General features: G+C 45.3%; 1 protein-coding gene across 3 annotated transcripts in view; it reads right to left on the bottom strand.

The window, feature by feature from the left end:
• The window catches only part of LOC135378596 (neprilysin-1-like), a 254,298-nt gene that overhangs the window by 178,449 nt on the left and 48,136 nt on the right, over positions 1 to 27,713 (bottom strand). For all 3 annotated transcript variants that reach the window (XM_064611657.1, XM_064611659.1, XM_064611658.1), the window contains one exon: positions 12,665 to 12,742. In XM_064611657.1, coding sequence (XP_064467727.1) covers positions 12,665 to 12,742 — 78 coding nt within the window. The remainder of the gene's footprint in view (positions 1 to 12,664; positions 12,743 to 27,713) is intronic.

Genomic DNA, 27,713 nt, shown 5'->3' with positions numbered 1-27,713 from the left:
GTGCCGTGGTTGGTATGTGGCCTGGAGGACGTACTGAACGAAAATAGGCGATGACATTTCCAGAATTTGACTGCCTTTGTCAAAAAATCGTAGTCTAAACATGGGCGATGTGCAAAAATTGACGGAAATCCCATAGGCGCAATGCATTAAAATTCATTTGGCCAGGGTGCACTAGGCTTACATTCTGCTGGCGCCTTTCATGTCTCCAGGGATTCTTTACATGGTGTTCTTCTCTATTAGACGATGACATCTTAAAAATTTTATTCTGTTTTGCTGTTAATTGGCATAAACGCTGTCTCCCATTGAGTTCACATCCTGTAAGGCCGCTTCCCGCATAGCGGCTGACTATAGTGACGGAGTGCGCCGGCGTGGGCGTGACCGCGAATTTTGGGATTGATAGTGTTGTAAATAATATTTCCTGTACCGTATTATTATTATTATTATTATTCCGTTTGTTGACAGTCAGCAGCGGACGTTGACTTCGTACTATATCTGTCTTCATTTCTATACAGATTGGAGGAGTGGTATCATCAGCGATAACCTGCCGTGACAATTTCAACGTGTGACATCTGTCTTGGCGTAACACGAGCTGTATCTGAGCTTGTGCAACTAATCTATAGCTGATAGACACATCGAACTACTCTGATACAACGTGCCTCCATTGTTTCACCGGAACTATCGCAAGGTGGCGAAGCTGGCAGTCGTCTTAAAAGCAACAGCGACTGAGCGTCACATCGCAGTCAGCAGCGGACGTTGACTTCGTACTATATCTGTCTTCATTTCTATACAGGTAATACTTTACTCTGTTGCTAACCCTCCTACTTTAATTTTGCCGCTGCTGACTGCACAATTGTGGCGGACTGTTTGGTTTGTTCAAAGGGCCTACCCAATGATGGTTATTATGTAGAATGTGGTACCTGTGGGTTTGGGTATCATCTTGGCTCTCAGTGTGCTGGGATCTCTGAAAAAACTTACAAATCCATGAGCGCGGTAAAACGGGAGGAGTGGATGTGTAAAACATGCCGTGCTAGAGACCTGCGATCAAGTGCATCAAAATCAGCCGACACAAACGACGCTGAGAGCAATGCGCTCACAAAAGTAATGAATGAATTGTCTTTGCTAAAAGATAGTATCAGTTGTCTCCTGACATTACCTTCAAAGGTTGATGAGCTCGCTAAAATAAAGACTACAGTGGAGTCTCTCCTACCAATGGAAACTACTGTCGATGAAGTAAAAGACTCCCTATCCTTTTTGTCTGAAAAATATGACAGCTTGTTTGAGGAGATGAAACGAAAAGACTCTGACATTAGCAAGCTGAAGTCGAAAACCCATGAGCTTGAGACCAGGGTCTCTGAACAGGCAAAAGAGATTGGTGAATTGCGCGCCATGGCTAACGCTAGTGAGCAGTATAGTAGACGAACGAATGTCGAAATTCGGGGCATACCGCTCACACCTAATGAGGATCTTAGAACTATTCTAAAGGACATCGCAGAAAAAGTAAACACAGAGTTTTCAATCAATGATGTGCAGGCTGTTCACCGGCTTCCTGTTAAGTCAGATAAAACACCCACAGTACTAGTGCAGTTCGTGTCCGTACAGGCAAAAGATAAGTGGATGCGAGGACGAAAAACTCTACGCTCTGTCTGCGCATCTAAAGGGCTTCCAGAGGGCGTGTTTTTCAATGACAACCTGACCCGACATAATAAGCAACTCCTCTGGAAGACTAAGGTCCGAGCAAAAGAACGAGGATATCAATTTGTATGGGTGAAAAGTGGCAAAATCCTCGTAAAAAAAATCCCGACGCATCTGTCTTACGTGTTACTGTAGAAAGTGATATTGATAGTATTGTTTAAGTCTTCAAACTTTTTGTCCCCGGCATGTCTTTTCCGGACATTTATTCAGTTCTCAAAGAGTTACACCATGTAGAGAGGAGTACGCTGGGAATAATACATGTTAATATCCGAAGCCTAAGAAGGCACTGGGATGAACTGTTGTGTTATGTTGAGGAACATCTGAATAACCTGGATGTGATTATCTTAACTGAAATTAACATTTCTGAGAGTGAAATTTCATTATACAGCCTGTGCGGGTATAAGTCCTTTTATTTCATTCGTTATGGCCGCAGAGACGGTGGTATTGCTGTTTTTGTAAAAAATGTCTGGTGTGTTGAAAGGATACCCACGACAACAGTTGCGATGGAATGTTTAACGCTCACAGTTTGTAATGCATATTTCATGTTTACTCTGATTGCTGTGTGTCGACCACCAAGTCAATATGTTCCTGACTTTTTAATAGAGCTGCGATCTGTATGTCAAAACTTAAACACGGCCAATGAGCTTGATATGTTTGGCGACATAAATATAGATCTATTGAAGCCAACTAAGCCAGTTGTATCCGACTACCTTAACGTTCTAGGCGGAATTTGGCTTAGATGCTGTAATCAATGTACCGACAAGAGAGGAGTACATGAGTGGGAAAATGGTGTCATCATGCCTGGACCATATAAATATCAGAACCCATGGGTCGGTCGTGTCGGCAGGTGCCGTGTCTCATAAAATCGCCGACCACTATGCCACAGTGCTTTTTACGGCCACGGCTCTTGCAGATTCTATTGACCCGAACAATCAAACGATTGACTATTGTCACTTAACAACTTTTGACCATCATCTGTCTAACTGTGACTGGTCCCGAGTGGAACTCTGCTCGACCATCTAGAGGCATACAGTATATTCGCACAATACTTTTTGGACGCCTACAAGGCAGGGAAAAAGAAAAGGAAAATAAGAAACAGGCGTGTATATCCATGGATGACTAGTGAGATCATCTCTTTAATTAAAACTAAAGATCTACTATGGAAAAGACGCCGACGCCACCCAACGGACAGTGCCTTGAAAAATGAGTTCCGTACGATTAGAAATAGAGTAACAGCTATGTTACGCCTATCTAAAAAACAATACTATCACTCCGGATTCAGCGAACACAGGAGGAATGCCAAGGCAACCTGGGACACTATTAACGAATTAATAGGGCGGCAAAATAAAAAAAAACATAGATGACGAGATAGCCAGTGAGTTTCCTTGTCTGTTGAATATTGCTGAGTGCTTCAGTGAACATTTCGCGTCCGTATACCGTGTTGACAGATCCAGAACACTTAATTTACACTTCAGTCCGGTAGTTGACACGTGCGTATTCCCTGACATACTTGAACCCGAATTAAGATCCATTGTCAACGGACTGTCAACCAAATCTTGTGGTTCTGATCAAATACAGGCGGGCGATATCAAGCGCAACTATAGTCTCATATGTAACAGCTTACTACGTATTCTTAACGGAATATTTGCATCCGGTGTTATACCTGCGCACTCAAAATGGCTACCGTGAGGCCAATCTTTAAGAATGGGCAGAAAAACAAGGTTGAAAATTACCGACCAATATCGTTGCTCTCAATTGTGGCCGTCATTATGGAAAAATATGTTCACACAGTCATGTCTCATTTCTTGAAAAAAAAAAAAAAAAAACATCATAAGCTTAACACAATATGGCTTCACACAAGGCAGAGGGACTCAGCAGCTTCTTGAGGACTTTGTAGACTTGATCTACCACTCGTTCGACACAAACAAATTTGTTACCTGCTTATTCCTTGATCTATCCAAGGCATTTGACACTGTTTCCCACTCAATACTACTTCAGAAATTATATGCATACGGCTTTCGCGGTCCAATTTATAAATGGTTGTGCAACTTCCTTCAAAGGAGGACCCAGTATGTGTCTGTGTGTGGTCAACATAGCCGGTCTGTTGAGATTCAATCTGGGGTGCCTCAGGGATCTGTTTTGGCTCCTTTGCTATTTAATTTATATATTAATGACCTCAATGGTGTGATTTCCAACTGCCAATTATTTCAATATGCAGATGATACTCTCATTGCCTCTGTTCATGTTAATGACGCGGAATCCATCAGAATCTTGCAGACGGATGCCTCTTCCGTTTATGATTGGTTTCACGAAAATCAAATTTATATTAATCAAAGAAAGACAGAACTAATATGTTTTCATAATCCACTTAAACGTGCGACCTCTTATCTCCCAGTAGTTCTGCATTCATCTACATGTAACAACTATGTAACTTTGTAATCCCATTGAGTACAGTACCTCTGTTAGATACCTGGTAATCATATTCACTAATGATATGTCCTGGAACGTCTGCGCCTGTCTTACGTTTGCGCAAGGGTCAGAAAAGTATCTTGAATTTTGTTTCGCCTGCGCTGTACTGTCCCACTGAAGGTCAAGAGAACTATCCTCGAAAGCTTGGGCTACAGTGTATTACGATATGGTATTACTGCCTTCAGTCATTGCAGTGAATCTTGGAAGTGTAAAATTAACTCCATTCTGAATAGCTGTTTAAAGAGCGTAAACTATGGCTCACCAATTTCCACTGATACAGATCTTTTTCGTACCACTAAACTTCCTCGTTTCGACAATATCTTCAGGTACACGGTAGTGTTGAAATATTTGTGGTCTAATGTGTATAAGCAGGCCAATATTGCACGGCGCGAACTTAGGCATCTAAAGAGTCCATACGTAGTACCGTCGAGCTTCACTCGTTATGGAACATTTTGTCGATGCTACTACGTCCCATATATTTTTAATCACCTACCTCCAGAGACTGTAACAGTTAGTACAAAATCACAGCTCAAGCGTCTGTTAAAAAAATACTATTACTGTTAAAGTTGTAATTTACTGTGCCTTTTCTCTCTGTATTTTTCTTCTCCATGACTTCCGTTTAGCACCTTTTCCCGTTATCTTGTGGGTATTTACGCGTATCCAGTCCCTGCTCACAAGCTCCCTCGGGCTTAGGCAGGACTGTTATTATTCCATGTACCTCGTCACAAGTGTAAATAAACATTGAATTGAATTGAATTGAATTATTATTATTATTGTGGCCTCACGCTCTTGGCCATATGTTGCTGGACCGTCAAACGACTAATTACCTAAAAATCTTTAATTATCTTTTGAATTATAAAAGCTACGAAGTAGTTCCAATGAGAACATCTGTTCCTTTCGATTACCTAATATCGTAGCCGTTTTCAGAACAAAAATCCGTTCGGTAGATCGTCCGCAAAAACTTCGTGAAGGAACCCATTTTTTTCTTTATTTTGTTCATTGCGCATCTTCGGAGACGCGTCTTTCCTTCATCCCCAATGTGATATGGTGAAGGAGCCTCATGCGTCGAAGATGAGCTTTAATTTACGGAAACTAAACAAAAACACGTGTATCGGGTGTCGCTATCGGAACTGCCCTTATCTTGTGTTGCATTTTCTGTTAACCTTTTCCCAGGACGAAAGAGGCGACAGTGTGCTCTTTCACCCTCTCCACATTGGGGGCAAAGGAAAGACGGGTCTCCGAAGATGCGCAATGAACAAAATAAAGAAAAATAATGTGTTCCTTCACGAATTTTTTGCGGACGATCTACGGAACGAATTTTTGTTCTGAAAGCGGCTACGATATCAGGTCATCGAAAGCAAGAGTTGTTCTCATTGGAACAACTTCGTAGCGTTTATAATTAAAAAGTTAATTAACGATTTTTAGGTAATTAGTCATTTGACGGTCGAGCAACATATGGCCAAGAACGTCCACCGGCCCAGAGATGATAGAAGTGAAAACAGCATCTCTATAGACCTTAGTTTTTTAATGAAAAATCTGTATCGCCTAAAAAAGACACCCTGCATATTCACGCATGACTTCCAGTTCTTGTGAACTTATTTGAGATCGATGCAGCTACAGGAAGGAAACACTGATACTGTGTTTTCTTTTCTATTTTCATCCATCGAAGTGTCAGCGAGTTGCGAGCAAGCCCTTTCCCGCATTCGTTCTTTCTTGCAGATACTGTAACCTTTTTTCGTATTCATTTTCCGAGGTCGTTTCAGTACAAATACAGTGCGCAGGAGATGTCTCGGAGAACTACTTCTATTTCGAGCAGTTTACTCTTTAGTTTGTGATTGGCATTTTCTCTCAGTCGCGCGTAACACTGATTCTTTTCTTCAGTATTTACAGTATTGCGTATCCACGCCAGTGGCGTAGCCAGGGGGTTGGGGTACTCACCCCCCCTTGAAACCGTACCTTTGGCAGTTCATTTGGGAGAGGGAAACGAAGGCGGAGTCCTCCTACCCCATGTAAAGTCCTCATCGAACCCCTCCCATTTTTTTTCTGGCTACGTTACTGCTCCATACGGCACAATTCTATACAGTATTCATTCAGATATTGCAAATTCCATCCTTGGTTGGACCTCGACAGCAAACGCCTGGCTAAGAATGGACTATATTTCTTATAATATATCGTAATATATTGCACTACCCGTATTGCTGCAGGAACAGGCATATCAATTCCTTCGCATATAGCAACACACAGTCTTGTCTAAACACGTATGCGCATCCTATTGTACCTTCCGTACATTTTATTGCAGTAACGTAACGCATGAGCAGGCTACCTCATGCCCTTTCCAGCAGTGACAGAAAGATGTGTGTATGTGTGAGTGAGCATACGCGCCTGTGACCGGCAAATCGTTTTGCGCGGTCTTTTTATGAAACAAGTGCACCATATCAACAGAGTGTACCAGTAGCCACATCAGTTTTTGACGTGAATATGTCTCATAAATTTCCAACCACACGGAATGGGTTCTTGTAGCCTTCGGACTTTCTCATGAAACGGTTCATCTTGTTGGACCAACTCCTGGTATCCTTCATGGAGATCGAGCTCTCCGGAAGGTAGTTCCGTGCACATTGTCCAGATGAGTTCAAGGGCTTTCTAAACCGTTGTCATGTTAGAGAAAATGAAAAAGAAAGACAGACACCCAGGGTAAAATGTCGGACAGGGGCGCTTACACAGTGTCCTGGCTTATTGCGCCTCAACGCAAGGAATGACGAAAATGTGGTGGGACAGCGAAATAAATGCTGACAGTTATGTACAGCCATCAAGTCTGCGAAAGAGCCAGGGCATAAATATGCAGCCCGCTGTTTTACGCGTTGTGCACTACTCACACAGAGTGCTTCACTAACAATGTCAAAACGATAATAGAAAGAAGGACACATAGAAATAGCGTGTCACGGAAAATGTATGGTCAACGACATTCGTCTGTAGGGAATATAACAAGGAAATTTGGTTTCAATATTTAAAATTTTAAACTTGCCGAATCAACATGTTCTCTTCTTTTTGTCACAAATAGAAAGCGCGTGTAGGGTTCCCACACCTCGTTACAAAGTTCATTTCCCGCTTGGATGGTTATAGCTAAAAAATGATACTAAAAGGCGTGTAAAAACTGTCGTTCGCCTTCTAATTATATCAAGCAGCACACGAGGAAGACTCACTATTATCTCAATGCTGAAGCAAGCAAGGTAACAAGCAAAACAACAGGTATCTGAAACAACAGTGAGACAAAAAAAAAAAAAAAGAGCGTCGCTCCTAGCCCCAGGTGTTTCGCGGCGCTACCACGTAATAAAAAAATGAAAAATATCAAGAGGACAGGTCAATTGTTTTCGAGCTTCGACGTATTACGCATTTGTCTCTCTCTCTTTATTCTTTTTTTTTTTTCAAAAGTTACCGTCGCGCTTTCTGATATTGAATGGAGTATGTCGGACAAGTCCTTTTTATAGCAAGGAGAAAAACAAAGGAAAGAGAGAGAGCACAAGCGATAGCAAATCGTAATGATTTTTTTTTTTTTTTGAGGCTCTTATAGGCTCTTATACTCCCTCAGTGTGAAGTATTCCGGTCCTTCGCGTTGCACGATCTTCTCGAAAACCTTCCGTAAAACGTTCCTTCCATCTGCCAACGCCCTTGACTCTTGCCTTTGTGAAGGGATAATAGGCTCGTGGGGTAGCCCCAGTCCGAAGGGCTATGTTGGGAGTACGGATTGTGTAGGGAACCTGTTTAGAGAAAGCCGAGCTGCTGCTGGACGCCAACCGACTAGAAAAGGATGGCGGCGCCGCGTAGTAGCGATTGTTGCGACGTGATAAGGAAGGGAAATATTGGGACCATAGCCTTAAGGGCCGAGATTCGTCAGGAGAGACAGGACACTTATTTTGAAAAACAATGCTTGAATACGGGAGCCCAGGTTGTGCTATGTGGTCGTTTTCCTTGAGCTTTCCTGGGGTGCTTTAAGGCATATGCCATTCCAGTTCGCTCTGACGTTAGTCGAGGAAGCAGGAAACCCGCTACGATAGTAGCGATGGTGCCCGCCTAAGCATGGCCGACTACGGCAAGCAATTCCACCAGCAACACCACGACAACAACGCTCCAGCACATGTCGCACAGACAAACACATAAAAGAAAGAAAAAAATAAGAAGAACAGCTCGAACGACAGGATCCGGATTCATCAGACCAGACTGACTGCCACTTGACTACCAACTGACCACAACATCTCCCAGGCATTGGACCACTTCCCTGGAAAAATGGTCATTTCTCAACAAGCTGCTGAAAACGCCATTTCGCAATTTCACCGTATATCTCGCTCCAGATTCTTCGTTACTGGGACAAACAAGCTATCGTTACTATGGGACAACTGTGTTGATAGTTTCGATATAATAAATGAAAACTACGAAATAGGACATTTCATGTTTAAGGCCCGATACAGCAACCGGGACACAGCCCGGAAACTTTTATGCAGTCTACACTGTTACCCGAAAATGACTTTTGTAATAGCCAACGAGGCACTCGTATATTGTCAGCGGCAGCGCTGCCATCAACTTCGCAGTTGCATTATCACCATTGTTGGAGCACACTCATAAGCATGATGTATGCGCGGTGCACCGTATTTTCCGCGCACCGTGTTTTACTCTCCGGAGACAAATGTGTGAGAAGCGACGTGAGGCGTTTACTCATACTCCGCAGTAAACCAACAAAAACTCACAGACGCTGGGCGCCGCCATTTGTTACGGGCAGATGAGATGGTCTGAGAGTGAGCGGTACGCAACACAGCGCAAATACTTCCAAGACTAATGGGGGCGTCGAACGGGCTTCCAAGCGCCCTTTCCTGGGTTCTCATGGAAACGTGCCCATGTGTCTCCACATATTGGTGTTTCTGAGGCGGTCCGAAACCGGGGCGCTCCACACGCATGCCACATATGAGCTGCCTTCTATCGCATGCACACTGTATGCACGGGCAAAGGCGGGAGAATTCGAACAGCATACCACGCCCACCAAACGGAATATTTGTCACGGACCGGAAGTGATACAGCTTTTACCTAGCATGAACCAACTGACGCGCAGGGTGCACCCGGGAACGCGCACCGGAAGTTGCTTTAGAAGTGTTATGTGATCCCACCAACAAGGGAACGTTCCCGAAGCACCAACTTAACGCGCCCAATGTAATGCGGTGAGAATTCTTAGGAGGAGATTGCCTGCCCATAACAAATGACAACAAGATAACTTCCGACTGCTCCGATTGGATGCGTTTAAAAACTCTCCATAGGTATAAAAAAAAACCTAAGAGATTTTCTAAAGCTTTGTTGGAACATTCGTCCATAGTCCTGGGGCGGCTTCGGCGTCCTCAGAAGTCTAAGTATATTACTTTTCTCGCAAGTATCTGCGCCTCTTTGCTAAAATAATTTTATGTAATTAACAATTATTTAACAAGTTAATTTAAATACCGTTTCAATTGAAAATTGTCTGTTCTTTGCTTCAGTCTCAAACTCCTTTTTGTGCAACACATGGTGCTTACTAACCAGGAAAACTTGAATTCAGAGGAATTTCCCCAGTGTCGGTTTGAGAAAAAAAGTCTAATTTTGCACATTATGCTCGTATTTGCTTCCATGACTATGATTCAACCCTCTGCTTGAGGTACCGAAGCGGACGGAAATAGTGTCAATTCTCGTGGAGGCAGTCCCACTTGAATTTTTCATGTGCGTAAAGCTCTACTCGCACCATGACCGCTTCAGCGCACCCCACTTTTCGACCCGAAGCTGGCGCTCAGAGACGCCTTGTGCCCGTTCTACGGGTTTCCGCAAAATAATTACCACACGTGGTGCATGTTTCTGTGACTGGAAACATATTTCTTATTTATTTTTCTTTCTCGGAAATCAGCGATGGTCGAGCTACACAGTTGTGAGCTCGAATTACCCGAAGGTTTCCTCTCGCCACGGCTATTTAAACCGATGTTAAAACGCAGCATAGCAACCAACAAGTTATTTTCTCACACCCAACCACGTCGCCCCAACCATCACCACAACGAGCAGTACAAAAAAGAAGTATTTGCGGCTGTGGTCAGTGACTAACACAGTACACGCAGAATTTGATCAACCATCAGGTGCCATAACGACAGTTCTGTGTACAGTCACTGAAGGTCTGTTCGATTAGACTTGCACTCCCTGAACGAGTTCCGGGCGGTGCAGGGTCAGTTCTGGAGTAGTGCAGCATGCACGTACTAGTGCCGCCGCGAAACGAATATCGAAGTGCAGCGCTAGTGCATGCCCTCTGCTCTCTGCGAGTCTTAACACCGCTACGGATTGTAAGAACGCGCGTGACATTTCAATCACATGTGCATTGCTGCTTTTTAATTTCCAACACAATGAACTGGTCAACAATTGTGCAAACAGCCATGGAACTTGTGGATTCTGACCGCGAGGACGAAGAATTCGACGACCTGGTAACCGTGTTAGCGTTGAACCTTCTGCGAACTGACAGGAACCGTGTACGAATGTACACCGAAGCTGTAGTGAATGGTTATTTTGACTTCGAATTCAAACGTCTCTTCCGGCTCTCTCGGGATACGTTCGAGAATTTAGATTAACTATTATTTGCCTTGTGTCGTCCGCTGCCATTGCCGCCGTTTCTCTGCACTACCGTTGAACTGACCCCTGCGGGAGTGCAGAGTTTCCTTACACGGCTACACTTGGCGTGCACTGGTTTGAAACGAACGAGACGGTGCATGGGGCGCTCGGCTGCACTGGCGAAACGAACGGGCGAGTGCAGCACCACCGCAACCGGTTCAAGCAGTGCAGGCCTAATCGAGCGTACCTTGAGCCACCCCGTGAAAGGCGACTCTCGTGCTAAGGCACTTCCCTTCATACTATGCAAAAATGTTTCGCGTGATTGCTCCTAACATACGAGTACGCTACCTGACGAATTCAGCACTTTTTAAGTAATCTAATTACATTCCTTCTTCTATAGACCTGACACGAAAGACATGCGATCTCGACGTAATACACTCTAAATCTGGTACCTTCTAGTGAAGGGTAAAAATTTCAAAATTTTTACACTCTATTTCAGAAATTACCCTGTAACCTATAAGCAATACCCTCTATACACGTTACACAGATCACCTATAAATAGAGGTTACTGTCTCCGAACCGCCACGCTGACGTAAAAGTTAGTTTCGCCAGCCATGGCTGTCTGTAAGATGCCCGCCTCTTCACAGACACTACAGAACAAATGGTGCTCAAAATGAGCTCTCATCAGAGCAGAACGCATACTGTCATTCGCAACATATAGCCATAATATACGTAATTCATCTAAAGGCATCCAGTGCGAGTGATCACTACATGTATAGGTTCACGTGCACAACAAATGAAAGAAAGAAATAATTGCAACTGGAGCATATGTGTTATTTAATTGGCAATTGGCATTTACCTGGAACTATGCTGAGGCAAGAGAACGAGGACGTCACAATACCAACACTTCAACTGTGGTGAACGACATTCAGTTTCAAGGAGGCATACTCTTTACAGTCCTCACGTTGTTGCAACTCCCTCTCGAGTACGCCGAAAGCATTTCTATTCCTCTCTGATATGTCAGAATGACACATCAGCGACGCGGCTATGGTTTATCAGAAGAACACGAAGAAGTAGAACACGAGGATGGCAAAGGACTAAGCAAATAACGGACGTAACACACACACGTACACACTGTGTTGAACCGTTGAACCGTTTTGAAGAGACAGATAGAAACAGACTGCGATTAGTGTTCCTAGACTGTCCAGCAAAAACGTAACTACGTAAACTTTGTAATGGACATACCGTAGAAATACCCTGATAAAGTTCCATCACTTCAACCTTGTGCTTTCTTCACAATTCTGAACACGATCCGCAGTTGGTACAGACGCAGAGACAACGTAACGCACACCGATCGGAAACTCTCGCACTGAATGATTGAATGTGCGGCTTGAATGAGAACACATTGAATTTTGAGCAGAACCTTTTATACAGGTTACCTTGCAAAGAAACAAGAAAAACAAACGAAGGAAATTCAAACGCGGAATTCATTTAGAAGTTACAACGTTCCTATAAAAGGTACATTTATAAGTAAAGAGGATTGGATTTTCGTTGAACTCTGAATTAACCTGTATTGCTCCGCCAGCGTCACGTTACAGGTCGTGTTTAACCTCTAAATAGAGGTATCCGACGTGTAACCTCTACGATATTTGGAAATCTACGTCTATATAAAGGTTACGCATTGCCAAAAGTTACAATAAAGGGTACCGAGTTAAGAGTGTATAGAGAAACTTATTTCCTTCTCTCCTACAACCATTCAGATTGTGGAACAGCTGCCGTGCTTCAGGTAAAAAGTTCCAATGTCGACCTACGTGGCAAATTGTTTGGCTATGAGCAAAGCGGACCCATATAGCGCAGGGCTAAAAAGGAGAAGCGAAAATGAGATTTAAAGACTCGTTGTACGTACCATCGTTCGTGCAGGATCTGTATGCCGCCCTAACATTGCGGAAGATGGTGCCTTCAAGATCTTCATTTTCAAGGAGGCCTAAAACACAAAATAGGAAAACGCTTCGTATTGTTGGCAATATTTACAGGATAATGAAAGAGAATGGAGTATGGGAGTAGCATCCCTACGAATGGTATATAAAGATTTCGGAATGACCGCACAGCGTATTCCGTTGACTGCAGTTGAAATAACCACAACATCAAAGACTGAAAGCATGTGTTAATGTCAGGGAAGGTCAATAACTGTTACATGATACCGCAAGAAAATATACCAGAACCCGTACCAGGAACCTCGTAGCAGATGTTGCTGGTTGAATATCAACGCATTAGTCGACTTTTAGGCACTGCATATACAGGGTGTTTCACTTAAGAGTGACCCCTAATTACTTTAAAAAAAGTTCTTGAGATAAAAACTAGAAACCTTCTGCGTGATACATGTATAAGGTTTTTGCCGCCCAAAGAGGTGGTTTCCATCAGTGTGCTTCTTTAATTTCTCTAACCAGCTTAATTGAACTAAAAAATTCCAATTTTTACACTTTTTCCAATTTTTGCATTTTTTTGCGCTAATAGGTAATATGTAAAATTACTTTCACGTCGGGCAACGCTGGTTAAGACTTTTTGGTTGGCCATCTTGGTGGAGTGAGGATTCGGAAGGGAGTTGCGAATTGGACGCCGCCCGGTTCAGCTGGCGGCCGAAATGACTGAACTGCGACGTTTCCCTAGGTATGATGACAACATGTGGAAAAACGACTTAGGCGCTCTGCCACACTCGTCAGAGGATACGTTACAGAGTTTTTGTGCTCTTTGGGCACCGCCGTCCAGGGGTCGAAACCGTAACCGAACCGTAATCGAAAACCGCAAAAAAAACGTTATTTTTTGCCGAACCGAACCCGAACCGAACGGTATTTTTTTTTCTCTCCCCTTGAACGAACCGGCACTGAAACGAAAAAAATATGATGCGGTAACCGGGTCTGCAGACGGTACCTTTCCACTCGACTGCCGCGCACCAGCTCCCTACATCCTTCGGAATCTTGCCGAATTCATAGAGCGGACAAATTGATAAACCGAGAAGTGGTGAGTCCATTCACCCCCTTCAGCCTCACTTCCCAAGGTTCACGACATCCCTGTATATATTTGTGACTCGAGGTGTAAAAAAAAGAGAAGAAAGAAAAAGTGGAAAGAAAGTGCTACACGACAGCTACATTTTGCATTGTTGCTTCGCAGTGTGAAGGCGACGAAAATTTTAATAGTTCACAGAGTGTTGGCGCGTGCTCCAGACTCAGATCATGGAGCAAGGAAACACGGGAGCGGCCTCTCGCTCTCTTTTCAACGGGGAACAACGTGTCGGCCTGCGCATGGGACTCTGGGATACCCCTATCTACCACGTGACCGCTTTCTTCTCTTCTCTTTTTTTTCTTTAGAAATTGGCGATAGCCTTTTGCAATGCAGTTCAATGGTATGCTAACTGTACGCCATTTCCCAGCACGTTTTGGTGTAGTAAAAGATTATCTGCTATGAACTGCATGGTTCTTTGTACAGCTACGGTCAACCTTAATAATAACACTGACGAAATTGTGGCCTCGCTCCCGAGCGCGATTGTGGCAATCCTTGGGGCCACGAGAAAATCTTAGTTGGACAAAATTATGTTAGTTCAACGCAGGAATTCGTTCACTTAATGTTCCCCCATTATTCCTTTACGGTATAGATTTATACCCTCCTGAAAGGTATATGTAGTTTATACCCTAGTGGGGGTATAGAATTTATTTCTTTTCTTCACATAAACTGTACCTCTGCAGAGGTATATTCTAATCCAGTTTGCGACAAATTTTTAGGAGAGGGAGCTGAAGTCACATCTGATGAGAAGAAAAGCATTTTTTTCTCTTTCACACACGCAAACTATTTGAGAGCAACGCTCGAGTACGCCATACGAGTTCTCCATATAAATATGTATATAATTGTATATATATATATATATATATATATATAAAGAGGATGGAAAAGCCATTTAAAAAATAGGTAAATGATGCTAGACGTGTTTGAAATTCAAACTTACAGTTAAGATGGCTTCTATGGCTGCACGTAGAGAAACAGATACTCATTGAACGATGCGACAGCACCAGAGGACACGTGTTTCGCCGTGTTTGCGGCTCGTCGGCCTTGGGTAGTTGCGCATCGTTCGGGGTTGGCAAACCAGGGGTCACTCAGCGAGCGATATACACCTGGGAGGGTGACAGAGCACTCCTCAATGCCACAGTGCAAGCCAGTGCATTATAAAGAGGGGGGAAAAGCCATTTAAAAAATAGGTAAATGATGCTAGACGTGTTTGAAATTCAAACTTACAGTTAAGATGGCTTCTATGGCTGCACGTAGAGAAACAGATACTCATTGAACGATGCGACAGCACCAGAGGACACGTGTTTCGCCGTGTTTGCGGCTCGTCGGCCCTGGGTAGCTGCGCATCGTTCGGGGTTGGCAAACCAGGGGTCACTCAGCGAGCGATATACACCTGGGAGGGTGACAGAGCACTCCTCAATGCCACAGTGCAAGCCAGTGCATTATAAAGAGGGGGGAAAAGCCATTTAAAAAATAGGTAAATGATGCTAGACGTGTTTGAAATTCAAACTTACAGTTAAGATGGCTTCTATGGCTGCACGTAGAGAAACAGATACTCATTGAACGACGCGACAGCACCAGAGGACACGTGTGCACTGGCGTGCACTGGCTTCCACTGTGTCATTGAGGAGTGCTCTGTCACCCTCCCAGGTGTATATCGCTCGCTGAGTGACCCCTGGTTTGCCAACCTCGAACGATGCGCAGCTACCCAGGGCCGACGAGCCGCAAACACGGCGAAACACGTGTCCTCTGGTGCTGTCGCATCGTTCAATGAGTATATATATATATATAAATAATTATAATTCACTGGCTTGCACTGTGGCATTGAGGAGTGCTCAGTCACCCTCCCAGGTGTATATCGCTCGCCGAGTGACCCCTGGTTTGCCAATCCCGAACGATGCGCAGCTACCCAGAGCTGACGATCCGCAAACACGGCGAAACACGTGTCTTCTGATGCTGTCGCATCGTTCCATGAGTATCTGCTTCTCCGCGTGCAGCCATAGAAGCCATCTTAATCTGTAATTTTGAATTTCAAACACGCCTAGTGTCATTTACTTGTTTCTTTAATGGCTTTGTTCCCCTCATTCTAATTCACTGGCTTGCACTGTGGCATTGAGGAGTGCTCAGTCACCCTCCCAGGTGTATATCGCTCGCCGAGTGACCCCTGGTTTGCCAATCCCGAACGGTGCGCAGCTACCGAGGGCTGACGAGCCGCAAACACGGCGGAACACGTGTCCTCTGGTGCTGTCGCATCGTTCCATGAGTATCTATATATATATATATTAACGCAACATTGACGCAATATTGGCGCAACATTGACGTCTCGTCGAGACGCACTGTTGCGCCGATCCAAGATCGTGTCACTTCCCTGCGCCAGGCTGACGAGGTCCAAGTAGACCGAAACAGCTGTCCTTGGCTGGGAGGGCACGATCAAATTGTAAGCATGTGCTCAACGTGCAGCTACAGAGCTTCGGCTATTTTTGCTTTGTATATGTACTTGCTGGCTTGCACTGCGGCCTCCACAGGTGACGCCGTCACCGTGGAACATTGACGTCTCGCCGAGACGCACTGTTGCGCCGATCCAAGATCGTGTCACTTCCCTGCGCCAGGCTGACGAGGTCGAAGTAGACCGAAACAGCTGTCCTTGGCTGGGAGGGCACGATCAAATTGTAAACATGTGCTCAACGTGCAGCTACAGAGCTTCGGCTATTTTTCCTTTGTATATATATATATAAAGAGGGGGAAAAGCTTTTCCCCCCTCTTTATAATTCACTGGCTTGTACTGTGGCATTGAGGAGTGCTCAGTCACCCTCCCAGGTGTATATCGCTCGCTGAGTGACCCCTGGTTTGCCAATCCCGAACGATGCGCAGCTACCCAGGGCCGACGAGCCGCAAACACGGCGAAACACGTGTCCTCTGGTGCTGTCGCATCGTTCAATGAGTATCTATATATATATATAATATATATATATATATATATATATATATATATACTCTCTTGAAGGTCTTGAAGATTCAGACGGCGCCGTATTAATACACAGAAGAAATAAGTTCGCACAGAGCACCACCAAAGGAATATTTTCAGATGACTTCATTTAATTCATTTTGAAATTACACAGACACGACGTTTCGAACGGTGGACCGTTCTTTTTCAAGTGAAAAGATATAATGAGTTGGTCAAACAGAAAACACTCACTTTCGTGTGCTTCGACAGTGGTGGGGGAAGGGAAATCGCAGTGCGTTGAGGTTGCCGAAGGGAGGTCATAAATTCTGTGTGCGGGGTCCTGTCGAGTGTGTTTCGCACGTGGGTGGGGTTTTTTTTTTTTGGGGGGGGGGGGGGGGTCTTTCCCTAAGACGCATTTGTGTGGAAAGGACTCGTTTGCGTCGCGTAAACGGGTGTAGCTTCTTGTTGTGTTGTAGGCGTTATTATTTCTTCATGTTTTTCACAGTGGACAGCGATCCCGGGTGTTCGTTTAGTGCCGGATTGAATTTATGTATTAAAAATGATTCCTTCATTTCACGATCCCTATCGCTCTTGAATCCGGATTGTAATATGGCAATAGAGAGTTTGTCAATCGCATGTCCTGGAAGGGCCATATGCCTAGACAGCGGGAGTTCCGGTTTTGTTTTGGTGTGGGACTTGTGGTTGTTGAAGCGAATTCTGAATGATGTGCAGGTTTGTCCAATGTATTGAGCTTGGCATATGGTGCAATGTAGAAGGTATATTACGTTTTGAGTCCCACAGTCAAAAGTGCCATTGATATGGAATTTGAAGTTTGTGGTGGTGCTGGTAACATCCCGTGCTGACAACATGAGGGGACAAATTTTGCAGCGGGGTTTTTTGCAAGGCCTGCAGCCAAGGAATTCTTTTTGTTCCCTCGTGACTTTTGAGTTCACCAGTACGTCCCGTAAGTTTCGCGGTCGTCTATAAACAATCTTGGGAGCCTCTGGGAAGACTTCCCGAAGATGTTCAGATTGGTGCAGAATATTGAGATGGCGTTTCAGAATGGATCCGATGCCAGCTACATTTTGATTGTAGGTTAAAGTTAAGCTCGGCGCGCAGTACTCATCGGTTTTTGAGGAAGCTGTGGGCTGGTTGGGACCTAAACGCCGAGCTTTTTCAATTGCGTCATTAACGACATCGGGAGGATAGTTGCGATCGGTGAATGCGTGCCGTAGATCACCTAGGTTTTGTTCGAGGTCGCTGTCCTCTGTGCAGATACGCCGGTATCTGCATGCTTGACTATAAGGTAGAGAGAGTTTGCAGTGACGGGGGTGTGAGCTATTGAAGTGTAAGTATTGCTGACTGTCAGTTGGTTTTCGGTACACCTTAGTTTCCAGTGATTGGTCCCTGACTGTTACTGTGACGTCCAGAAAGTTCGTAGTTGTGGTCGAATAGTTGTGGGTGAAATTGATGCTGGGGTGCGCGTTGTTGAAGTCCCGAATGAATTCCAGTAGTGAACTCTCACTGTTGTCCCAGATTATGAATATGTCATCGATATACCTCTTATAGAGAAATGGTCTGATGTGGCACCGTGACAGAAAACATGTTTCCAATTTACCCATGAAGATGTTCGCGTAGTTTGGGGCCATTTTTGTGCCCATAGCTGTGCCATTTATCTGGACGTAGTGTTGGCCATTAAATTCGAAGTTGTTCAGCGTTAGTATAATTTCTAATAGTACCTTCAGTGTGGCGCTGTCCACGTGGTAGGGACTGTCCGACGGTGATTTCGTGTAGGCTTCCACGACCGCCTCGATGCCGTCAGAGTGGGGAATATTAGTGTAGAGGGACGCTACATCAAGGGTGACAAGGAAGCAGTTCTCAGGTAGTTTGAGGTTGCGAATGGTCTTTAGAAAATGGTTGGTGTCTTTCACATATGACTGAAGGGTGGGGGGGATGTCCTTGATGAGGTAGTCCACAAGCGTTGACAAGTTCTCTGTCACTGTGTTGTTGCCAGATATGATGGGTCTGCCTGGATTGCCCGGCTTGTGAATCTTGGGTAACAGATAAAAGCGACCAGGTTTCGGAGATTGTGGAAGGAGCTGCTTATGTGTATCAGGCGTGATTTTTTTGTTATCACGGAGGTCGGTTAGGGTCCTCTCGATCTTTGACGCATAGTCTGGTGTGGGATCGCGATCAAGCCTCTCATAAAACGTTGTGTCTTCCAGTTGGCGGGCTCCCTCGCGAATATATGCGTCAGTGTCCATGACCACAATAGCACCTCCCTTGTCCGCGGGTTTGATGACAATGTCCTTTCGCTTCTCAAGATCGCTGAGTGCTTTGCGTTCTTCACTTGACAGATTGTGTCGTGGGGGTCCTTTTTTGGACGTTACCTTGAGGATATCCTTTTGCACAGCTTGGATGTAATCATCGAGATGGCGGTCCCTGTGTTCAGGGGGTGACCAGCTGGAACCTGTTTTGAAAGGGGAAGCCGTCTGTCTGGAGTTCTCTTTATCGTGGAAAAATTCCCTCAGGCGCAGTTTACGGGCAAAGTTTTCAAGATCTGTGTGCAGTTGGAATTCGTTCAATCCTGTTGTACTTGGACAGAAGGAGAGTCCTTTTGATAGAAGGCGTTCCTCGATGTCTGTTAGCGTTACTGATGAGAGATTTACCATGGATTTGGGGGGACTGTAAGAACGGCCTGCCAAAGGTGGTTCAATAATGGCCTTCGTCGGGTCCTGAGGCGACTGCACAGTTCCCTGGTGTGCCGACGGAAGATCGCGTTCCATTTTTCTGTCCTTTACTGTCCGCAAGGCATTGGATTTTTTTGTCTGAAAATCAGCGAGAGCGCGTTTTTCCGTAGACGTCAGAAGTGAGGTCATTTCGTGTTGCTTTTTTCGTAGGTCGATGAGTTGATCTTCGCAGTGGCGTGATGCAATAGAGAGAAGGGCGAGCGACGCATCATGTAAGACAGCTTCCCACTCGGACAGATGAGTTGCGTTGAAGTTAGCAAAAGGTAGCCTGGATGAGAGTCGCGCTCCCTTTGGAATTGATTTGTTCTGTAGATGTTTGGAGATGAAACCGAAATGGCTCTGGTAGCGCATGATTTTGTCAGACAACTTCCTGGATTTGTCTGGATTCCAGGAAGTTGTCTGACAAAATCATGCGCTACGAGAGCCATTTTGGTTTCACACGATCTGTGATCTGCACACAGATCTTGAAAACTTTGCCCGTAAACTGCGCCTGAGGGAATTTTTCCACGATAAAGAGAACTCCAGACAGACGGCTTCCCCTTTCAAAACAGGTTCCAGCTGGTCACCCCCTGAACACAGGGACCGCCATCTCGATGATTACATCCAAGCTGTGCAAAAGGATATCCTCAAGGTAACGTCCAAAAAAGGACCACCACGACACAATCTGTCAAGTGAAGAACGCAAAGCACTCAGCGATCTTGAGAAGCGAAAGGACATTGTCATCAAACCCGCGGACAAGGGAGGTGCTATTGTGGTCATGGACACTGACGCATATATTCGCGAGGGAGCCCGCCAACTGGAAGACACAACGTTTTATGAGAGGCTTGATCGCGATCCCACACCAGACTATGCGTCAAAGATCGAGAGGACCCTAACCGACCTCCGTGATAACAAAAAAATCACGCCTGATACACATAAGCAGCTCCTTCCACTATCTCCGAAACCTGGTCGCTTTTATCTGTTACCCAAGATTCACAAGCCGGGCAATCCAGGCAGACCCATCATATCTGGCAACAACACAGTGACAGAGAACTTGTCAACGCTTGTGGACTACCTCATCAAGGACATCCCCCCCACCCTTCAGTCATATGTGAAAGACACCAACCATTTTCTAAAGACCATTCGCAACCTCAAACTACCTGAGAACTGCTTCCTTGTCACCCTTGATGTAGCGTCCCTCTACACTAATATTCCCCACTCTGACGGCATCGAGGCGGTCGTGGAAGCCTACACGAAATCACCGTCGGACAGTCCCTACCACGTGGACAGCGCCACACTGAAGGTACTATTAGAAATTATACTAACGCTGAACAACTTCGAATTTAATGGCCAACACTACGTCCAGATAAATGGCACAGCTATGGGCACAAAAATGGCCCCAAACTACGCGAACATCTTCATGGGTAAATTGGAAACATGTTTTCTGTCACGGTGCCACATCAGACCATTTCTCTATAAGAGGTATATCGATGACATATTCATAATCTGGGACAACAGTGAGAGTTCACTACTGGAATTCATTCGGGACTTCAACAACGCGCACCCCAGCATCAATTTCACCCACAACTATTCGACCACAACTACGAACTTTCTGGACGTCACAGTAACAGTCAGGGACCAATCACTGGAAACTAAGGTGTACCGAAAACCAACTGACAGTCAGCAATACTTACACTTCAATAGCTCACACCCCCGTCACTGCAAACTCTCTCTACCTTATAGTCAAGCATGCAGATACCGGCGTATCTGCACAGAGGACAGCGACCTCGAACAAAACCTAGGTGATCTACGGCACGCATTCACCGATCGCAACTATCCTCCCGATGTCGTTAATGACGCAATTGAAAAAGCTCGGCGTTTAGGTCCCAACCAGCCCACAGCTTCCTCAAAAACCGATGAGTACTGCGCGCCGAGCTTAACTTTAACCTACAATCAAAATGTAGCTGGCATCGGATCCATTCTGAAACGCCATCTCAATATTCTGCACCAATCTGAACATCTTCGGGAAGTCTTCCCAGAGGCTCCCAAGATTGTTTATAGACGACCGCGAAACTTACGGGACGTACTGGTGAACTCAAAAGTCACGAGGGAACAAAAAGAATTCCTTGGCTGCAGGCCTTGCAAAAAACCCCGCTGCAAAATTTGTCCCTTCATGTTGTCAGCACGGGATGTTACCAGCACCACCACAAACTTCAAATTCCATATCAATGGCACTTTTGACTGTGGGACTCAAAACGTAATATACCTTCTACATTGCACCATATGCCAAGCTCAATACATTGCACAAACCTGCACATCATTCAGAATTCGCTTCAACAACCACAAGTCCCACACCAAAACAAAACCGGAACTCCCGCTGTCTAGGCATATGGCCCTTCCAGGACATGTGATTGAGAAACTCTCTATTGCCATATTACAATCTGGATTCAAGAGCGATAGGGATCGTGAAATGAAGGAATCATTTTTAATACATAAATTCAATCCGGCACTAAACGAACACCCGGGATCGCTGTCCACTGTGAAAAACATGAAGAAATAATAACGCCTACAACACAACAAGAAGCTACACCCGTTTACGCGACGCAAACGAGTCCTTTCCACACAAATGCGTCTTAGGGAAAGACCCCCCCCCCCCAAAAAAAAAAACCCCACCCACGTGCGAAACACACTCGACAGGACCCCGCACACAGAATTTATGACCTCCCTTCGGCAACCTCAACGCACTGCGATTTCCCTTCCCCCACCACTGTCGAAGCACACGAAAGTGAGTGTTTTCTGTTTGACCAACTCATTATATCTTTTCACTTGAAAAAGAACGGTCCACCGTTCGAAACGTCGTGTCTGTGTAATTTCAAAATGAATTAAATGAAGTCATCTGAAAATATTCCTTTGGTGGTGCTCTGTGCGAACTTATTTCTTCTGTATATATATATATATATATATATATATATATAAAAGAAAAGATTCAAAGAGGAATACGGTTCCGCGACTTTGACAGTTTGGATCGACCAAATCAGACATCGAGATCTGAAAGGCAACAAATACTGATATACGGCTGGCGATTTGGCAAATTGTAGAGCATCCTACGCATGGCGGGCAACCATGTGGGTGAGAACAGGAAGATTCAATTATTTCAGGTACACATATAACGCAGTCATAAGCTCAACCTGTAGATTGTAGATACAACTCTAACGAAGTCTGTGTTTCTTAAACAAATTAATGTTTATCTTAAATGACACCGCTTCAACAGAAGAAAATTATGTGGTTCAACGCGTGGTGCAAGTAAATGGATAAAAACGCTGAAGGTATAAACAGCCTGCAGTTATACCTTAGGATGTATAGCTTCAGTTGTCTCTGCTATACACAAGGTATAAACACGTGATGATGAGGTATAAATATGTTACGTTATCCCTGCTTCATACCTCTTTAAACCCTTGTGCATGGTTGGAGGTATAAATCGGCACTGTGTACCTTTTCTGTACCCTCCAAAGGTTCAAATCTGGAACTGAAGGTATAAAAATGGTACAATGGCCCATTATTATACCTTCTTTATACCTTTTTTTCTAACAGTGTATGAAGAGTAGAGGCGAGGGAGTAAGGGGAAGAAAGAACCAGCAAGCCATCGCCGGAACCTCATATTAATTCTCACATGTGGTACACTGATCAGCACACGTAAACCTGTTCGAACCGACTAATATGGGTTCAAACCGTTATTTTGGTTGCGCTGAACCCAAACCGAACCCATACCCTTGATTCGTAACTTGAACCGAACCCTAAAGAATAACGGTTTCGAGCCCTGCCGCCGTCTCGGTAGCAAACGAAGTCCTACGCCTTCGCCGTGGAAGCGTAAACACTGCCTTCTTCACTACTCACGAATAGCTGTGACTCGAGACACGCGAACTGCTGTTTTGTAGGAGAGCACCTTGTCCACAATATTGACTAGCACGCGCAATCGAGCTCGAGCAGCCGCCCGGTATTCGGTGTTTAGGGCATGCGCCGTTCACGTGTGTTCGAAGTGACGGCATTTTTCCTCCTTCGCCACTACGGTAAAATGTGCGTCCACCGAAGTTTCTGGACACACTTTTGCATATCGTACGTTATGCGCAAGCACTCTTTCTATGACGTTCTGAGTTAAAAAAGAAGGAAAAGCAAACTAAACACATTGTGCTATCAGCGCAAGGATGTGAAGAGTGTGTTGGTTGAAATTACACACGGCTATTAACGAAAAAGACAGAGGTGGGCACGGATAGCCCGTGTCCGTCTGTCTTTTTCTGTCATCGTGTGCTATGAACATCATGTGACTAAGTTACGTTTCGCTTAATCCATAATCCGGCCATAATTCGGCCATAATCCACTTCTTGTATAGGGTCTCATGATTTGGAAAACGGTGAATTGACACCTAGAGAAGACAGAACACTGCTAGCATGTAACATGCTTTGCGTGCCAGCAAGGCTCGAGGAGAACAACAATTTTATTTATTATTTCATTCTGAATAAGCCGCCCTTGTGGAAGCCCTGTTTGCTCAGGTCATGCGCGTTCCATCCACAACGAGGTCCGCACATGAATGCCTTGGTTAACACACATGGCAGCATTGCGCGATCGCAAAATTCCCCTCCTATTCAACACCTATCTTTTCATTCACGTGCGTCACGCGATACGTGGCCGTTACGCGCAATCGCTCGATCGTAGCCTCCTATATACTAAATAGAAAGGAGGTTATGGCTCGATGAGAGCAGCAAACGTTCTAGGGAGAAGCTCAAGCGCGGTTGGAAGGCAAAGACACAAGCTAACTGACACACGAGACCGCACGTAAATCAAGAACTAGCTGTTTTTTCTTGCTAGCCCTGTTTCCTTATGTTCGGTATTATCAACGTACACCACCCTCATCACTCAAAAATAGCCCGTGGTATACTGCGTGCATACCATTCACTGCATTTCACGGCCGCCTCTAGGGTTACTGCCATGCATACTGAACAGAGTAAAGTGAGTGATACCAACTCTGTTCCCGTCGCTGTCTTTGGTTCCACGTTTACACAACGGAACGCAGCAGTGCGTAGGCATTCTTGTGTCAAGAACAAAAAAAAGAAAGTACGATCCCGCAAGTGTATGTGCGCGTACAGGACGATACATGCAGTACAGCAGCAGCCTAACGCGCGCGTTTCTTGACTCAACCAATATGGCCGCCCTAGTTACAACCGTTACCATGAGATGGCGCCTCGCATTTTGCATATCGCTTATTACGAAGCCCATGGCCCAAGACCCCAATTCAGTCACAATTACATGATCTTTCACGATATTTCCACAAAAATTCGACACCCGAAGACTTGTCCTCTATACAAGCGCGTTTTCGGATTTCATCAGGGGAGGCGCTGTCGGCAAGGCCCGAACAGAGTCGTATATTAAAAGGGAGTCTGGCCATTAATGGGTCATGCCTACACCTGAAGCTCCACCCACCTTTCCAGCTTCTGACCAATGGAGTGTTGAAATATGGGGCGCTATCAATCAACCTATCCTCACGATTTCTCCCCCTATCCAACATGGGCAGCGCCATTGTGGGTGGCAAGTGGATTGGATGGGATTGGAGTGGATACCTCTCGCAATCTGCAAAACTAGTGGATTTTTGGTGCAAATTTGATGAACGCCACCTGGGGTGCATGGGGCACGTCGGGAATTGTCGTCTGCTTCCGTCGTTGTATCGCTGCCGGCAGAAGCACCTGCTGGACACATTCGGTCGCCGGTACGATTTTTATACAAATCTACATGAATAGTTGGAATATAAAAGGCAAGAATGATTATATCCATGAAATCCAGCAATTAAATATAAGATTGTACAGCACAATGCAGTTTTTTGTTATTATTTCGTTGTGATCGCCGCGATCGCCGTGTTGACTAGGCCTAACACCGGCGACAAAACGTATTATTTTCGGCAAGATATGGATGGGTGAGCATCAGTTGAAACTGATTTCCGAAAAACGTACATGAGGATGTACATTTGCAGCGTAAAATCAGAGTAGTCTGTGAAAATTTTTTGGCACGAAATCTCCGCTTCACTGTGTTTGTTTTCGTCGCCATTTTGGGTGGCAGTGAGGTGTCATGGCAATCCCCTTGCTAAAAAGCAAACCAATCAGTGGAGCGAAACTGTGATTGACAGGTCGAGCCTCTTTTTGTGACTCCTCCCAATGGCCAGACTCCCTTTTAATATACAGCTCTGTGCCCGAAGACACTCCCACTGCACCTGAAAAAAGCACCTCGAGCATGAGACAGCAACACACGGCCCAATCACGCATTTTGTCTTCGCAAGCTTATCTGTTCGCAGCCATCAGTTACCGATAATCACCGACATCGGATGTTCTGTGCTGTTTGCTGTGCTGCCCTTTCCTCCTCCTCATACTTTATGCGGAGCAACTTGAACGAGCGCGCCTATATGGGCGACGGTTTCGGGCAGTTTTTAGGTGTTTTCGGGTGTCAAATACTTGTGGAAATATCGTGAAATATCCTGCAATTGTGATTGAAATGGGGTGTTGTGGCCATGGGCCACACCTTTCCTTAGCAACAATTTTCGTTCAATTAAGATAATTAGCCCAATTAGTGAGCCACACTCATGCAAACCACCTGTTTAGATGGCAAAAATGTTCAGAAGTGTCACGCAGAAGGTTTCTTATTTTTATCTCACTGATACTTTTTTAATAAGTAGAGGTCACGCACTCGTGCAACACTCTGTATATTTATCCATAAGCAGCACGGTCGATACTTGATTGGGATTCATTATACGTAGTGATCACTTTGGCCTTTGTCTTGGCCTTGATGATAGGCGTAGGGTCCTGATCATCAACTGTCACCTGTACATCAACTGTCACGTAGCGACATTTATCGTTATATTTAAAGTTCGCGCCCTCCAAGGGCACACGGATAGGCTCGCGCGAGAGTTCGTTGCAAATCAGGGGCCGAAGTACCGTGAGGTACCCGGGTTCGAATCCCGGTGATGGCTGCTCTGTCTGGGGACTCAAAATTCTTGAAAAGTTCGAAACTATGCCATGTTTCGGCTTCTTTCGTAAATTTGCGGAAGCGCTCAATGTTGATTGCATTTCCTTTCTGCTTAGCTAATCCCTAAGCGAGGTTGATTTATAGTAAGAAATGAATTAGATATCGCTTTCTATTCCTCAGAGACACTTAATACACATGATAGTGACTGCCCAGGTGATCATAGTAATGGTAGTGTGTATTGCACATAAGGGTTGTGTGCCTGTACTAGGGTTGTCAATCCTGAGCCATTTTTGCAGTCCCGGGATTTCGGGACTTTTTGCTGTCAATCCCGGGATCCCCGGACGGGATTTCGGGATTGTGGTGAGTTCAGATGGTGCTTCCAAGTACAGTCCTGCGCGGATCAGCATTATCTAACAAGCATCCGACCCGTACACGCATGTTCACATCCGTACCCGACACGCAACCTGCGTCCCATTACAAATTCAGACCTGCGTCCGCCTGCAGCCGGCATATTTTTTTTTTTCAAATGCTCACCCGCACGCTACCGGCTACCCGCAACGCGATGAACGTTGACGAGTAAACTGAGAATACTCCCTGGTTTATGTCTGATGATTAGATGTGTCTGTGTGCATGGTTTCTTGTTCGGGATCAGCGCAGGGGGTAGATAAAAAGGTGCAAACGTGTGTTGGTTTGTGCATGATGATACGAAACGCGACATGGTCAAAGAAAGACATACAGGCGCTGTTGCACCCTCACGGTGTGAGCGTTTGTTCCGTTCTTGTCAGCGACGTTTTACGTCATATTTCGAGCGACTGCAGTACAGACACGCAAGATTGAGCAACTCTGTGGACTTTCTAATAGTGTTTTGGTGGAATGCGTCGACCGCACCCGACCCGCTGCCCGCTCCGCCGTCAATAATGACGCCAGCACCCGACCCGCTATCCGCACGACACAAAAAACCTAGACCCGCCACCCGCAACAACGTGAGGGTCACCCGCGGGTCCCACGGGCCGTGCAGGACTCTACTTCCAAGCTCAAGTGCGCCTAGCCTCAATGGCGGTCCCAAGGGGGGGGGGGACGCGTTGGGGGCGGTCGCCCCCCGCCCCGCCCAAAAGCATAGCCTGGCCCAGTTCTCGTCTCTTTCTCTGTGACACTCTCAAAGAGAGCGAAGAAGGCGCACCCCCAAACTTTTTACTCATAAGACTTCCCATCGTCTAGCA

The sequence above is a fragment of the Ornithodoros turicata genome, chromosome 1 (assembly GCF_037126465.1).
Source record: "Ornithodoros turicata isolate Travis chromosome 1, ASM3712646v1, whole genome shotgun sequence".
Lineage (NCBI taxonomy): Eukaryota > Metazoa > Arthropoda > Arachnida > Ixodida > Argasidae > Ornithodoros > Ornithodoros turicata.
The sequence above is the reverse complement of the archived record's forward strand: the minus strand, read 5'-3'. Positions and strand labels throughout refer to the sequence as shown.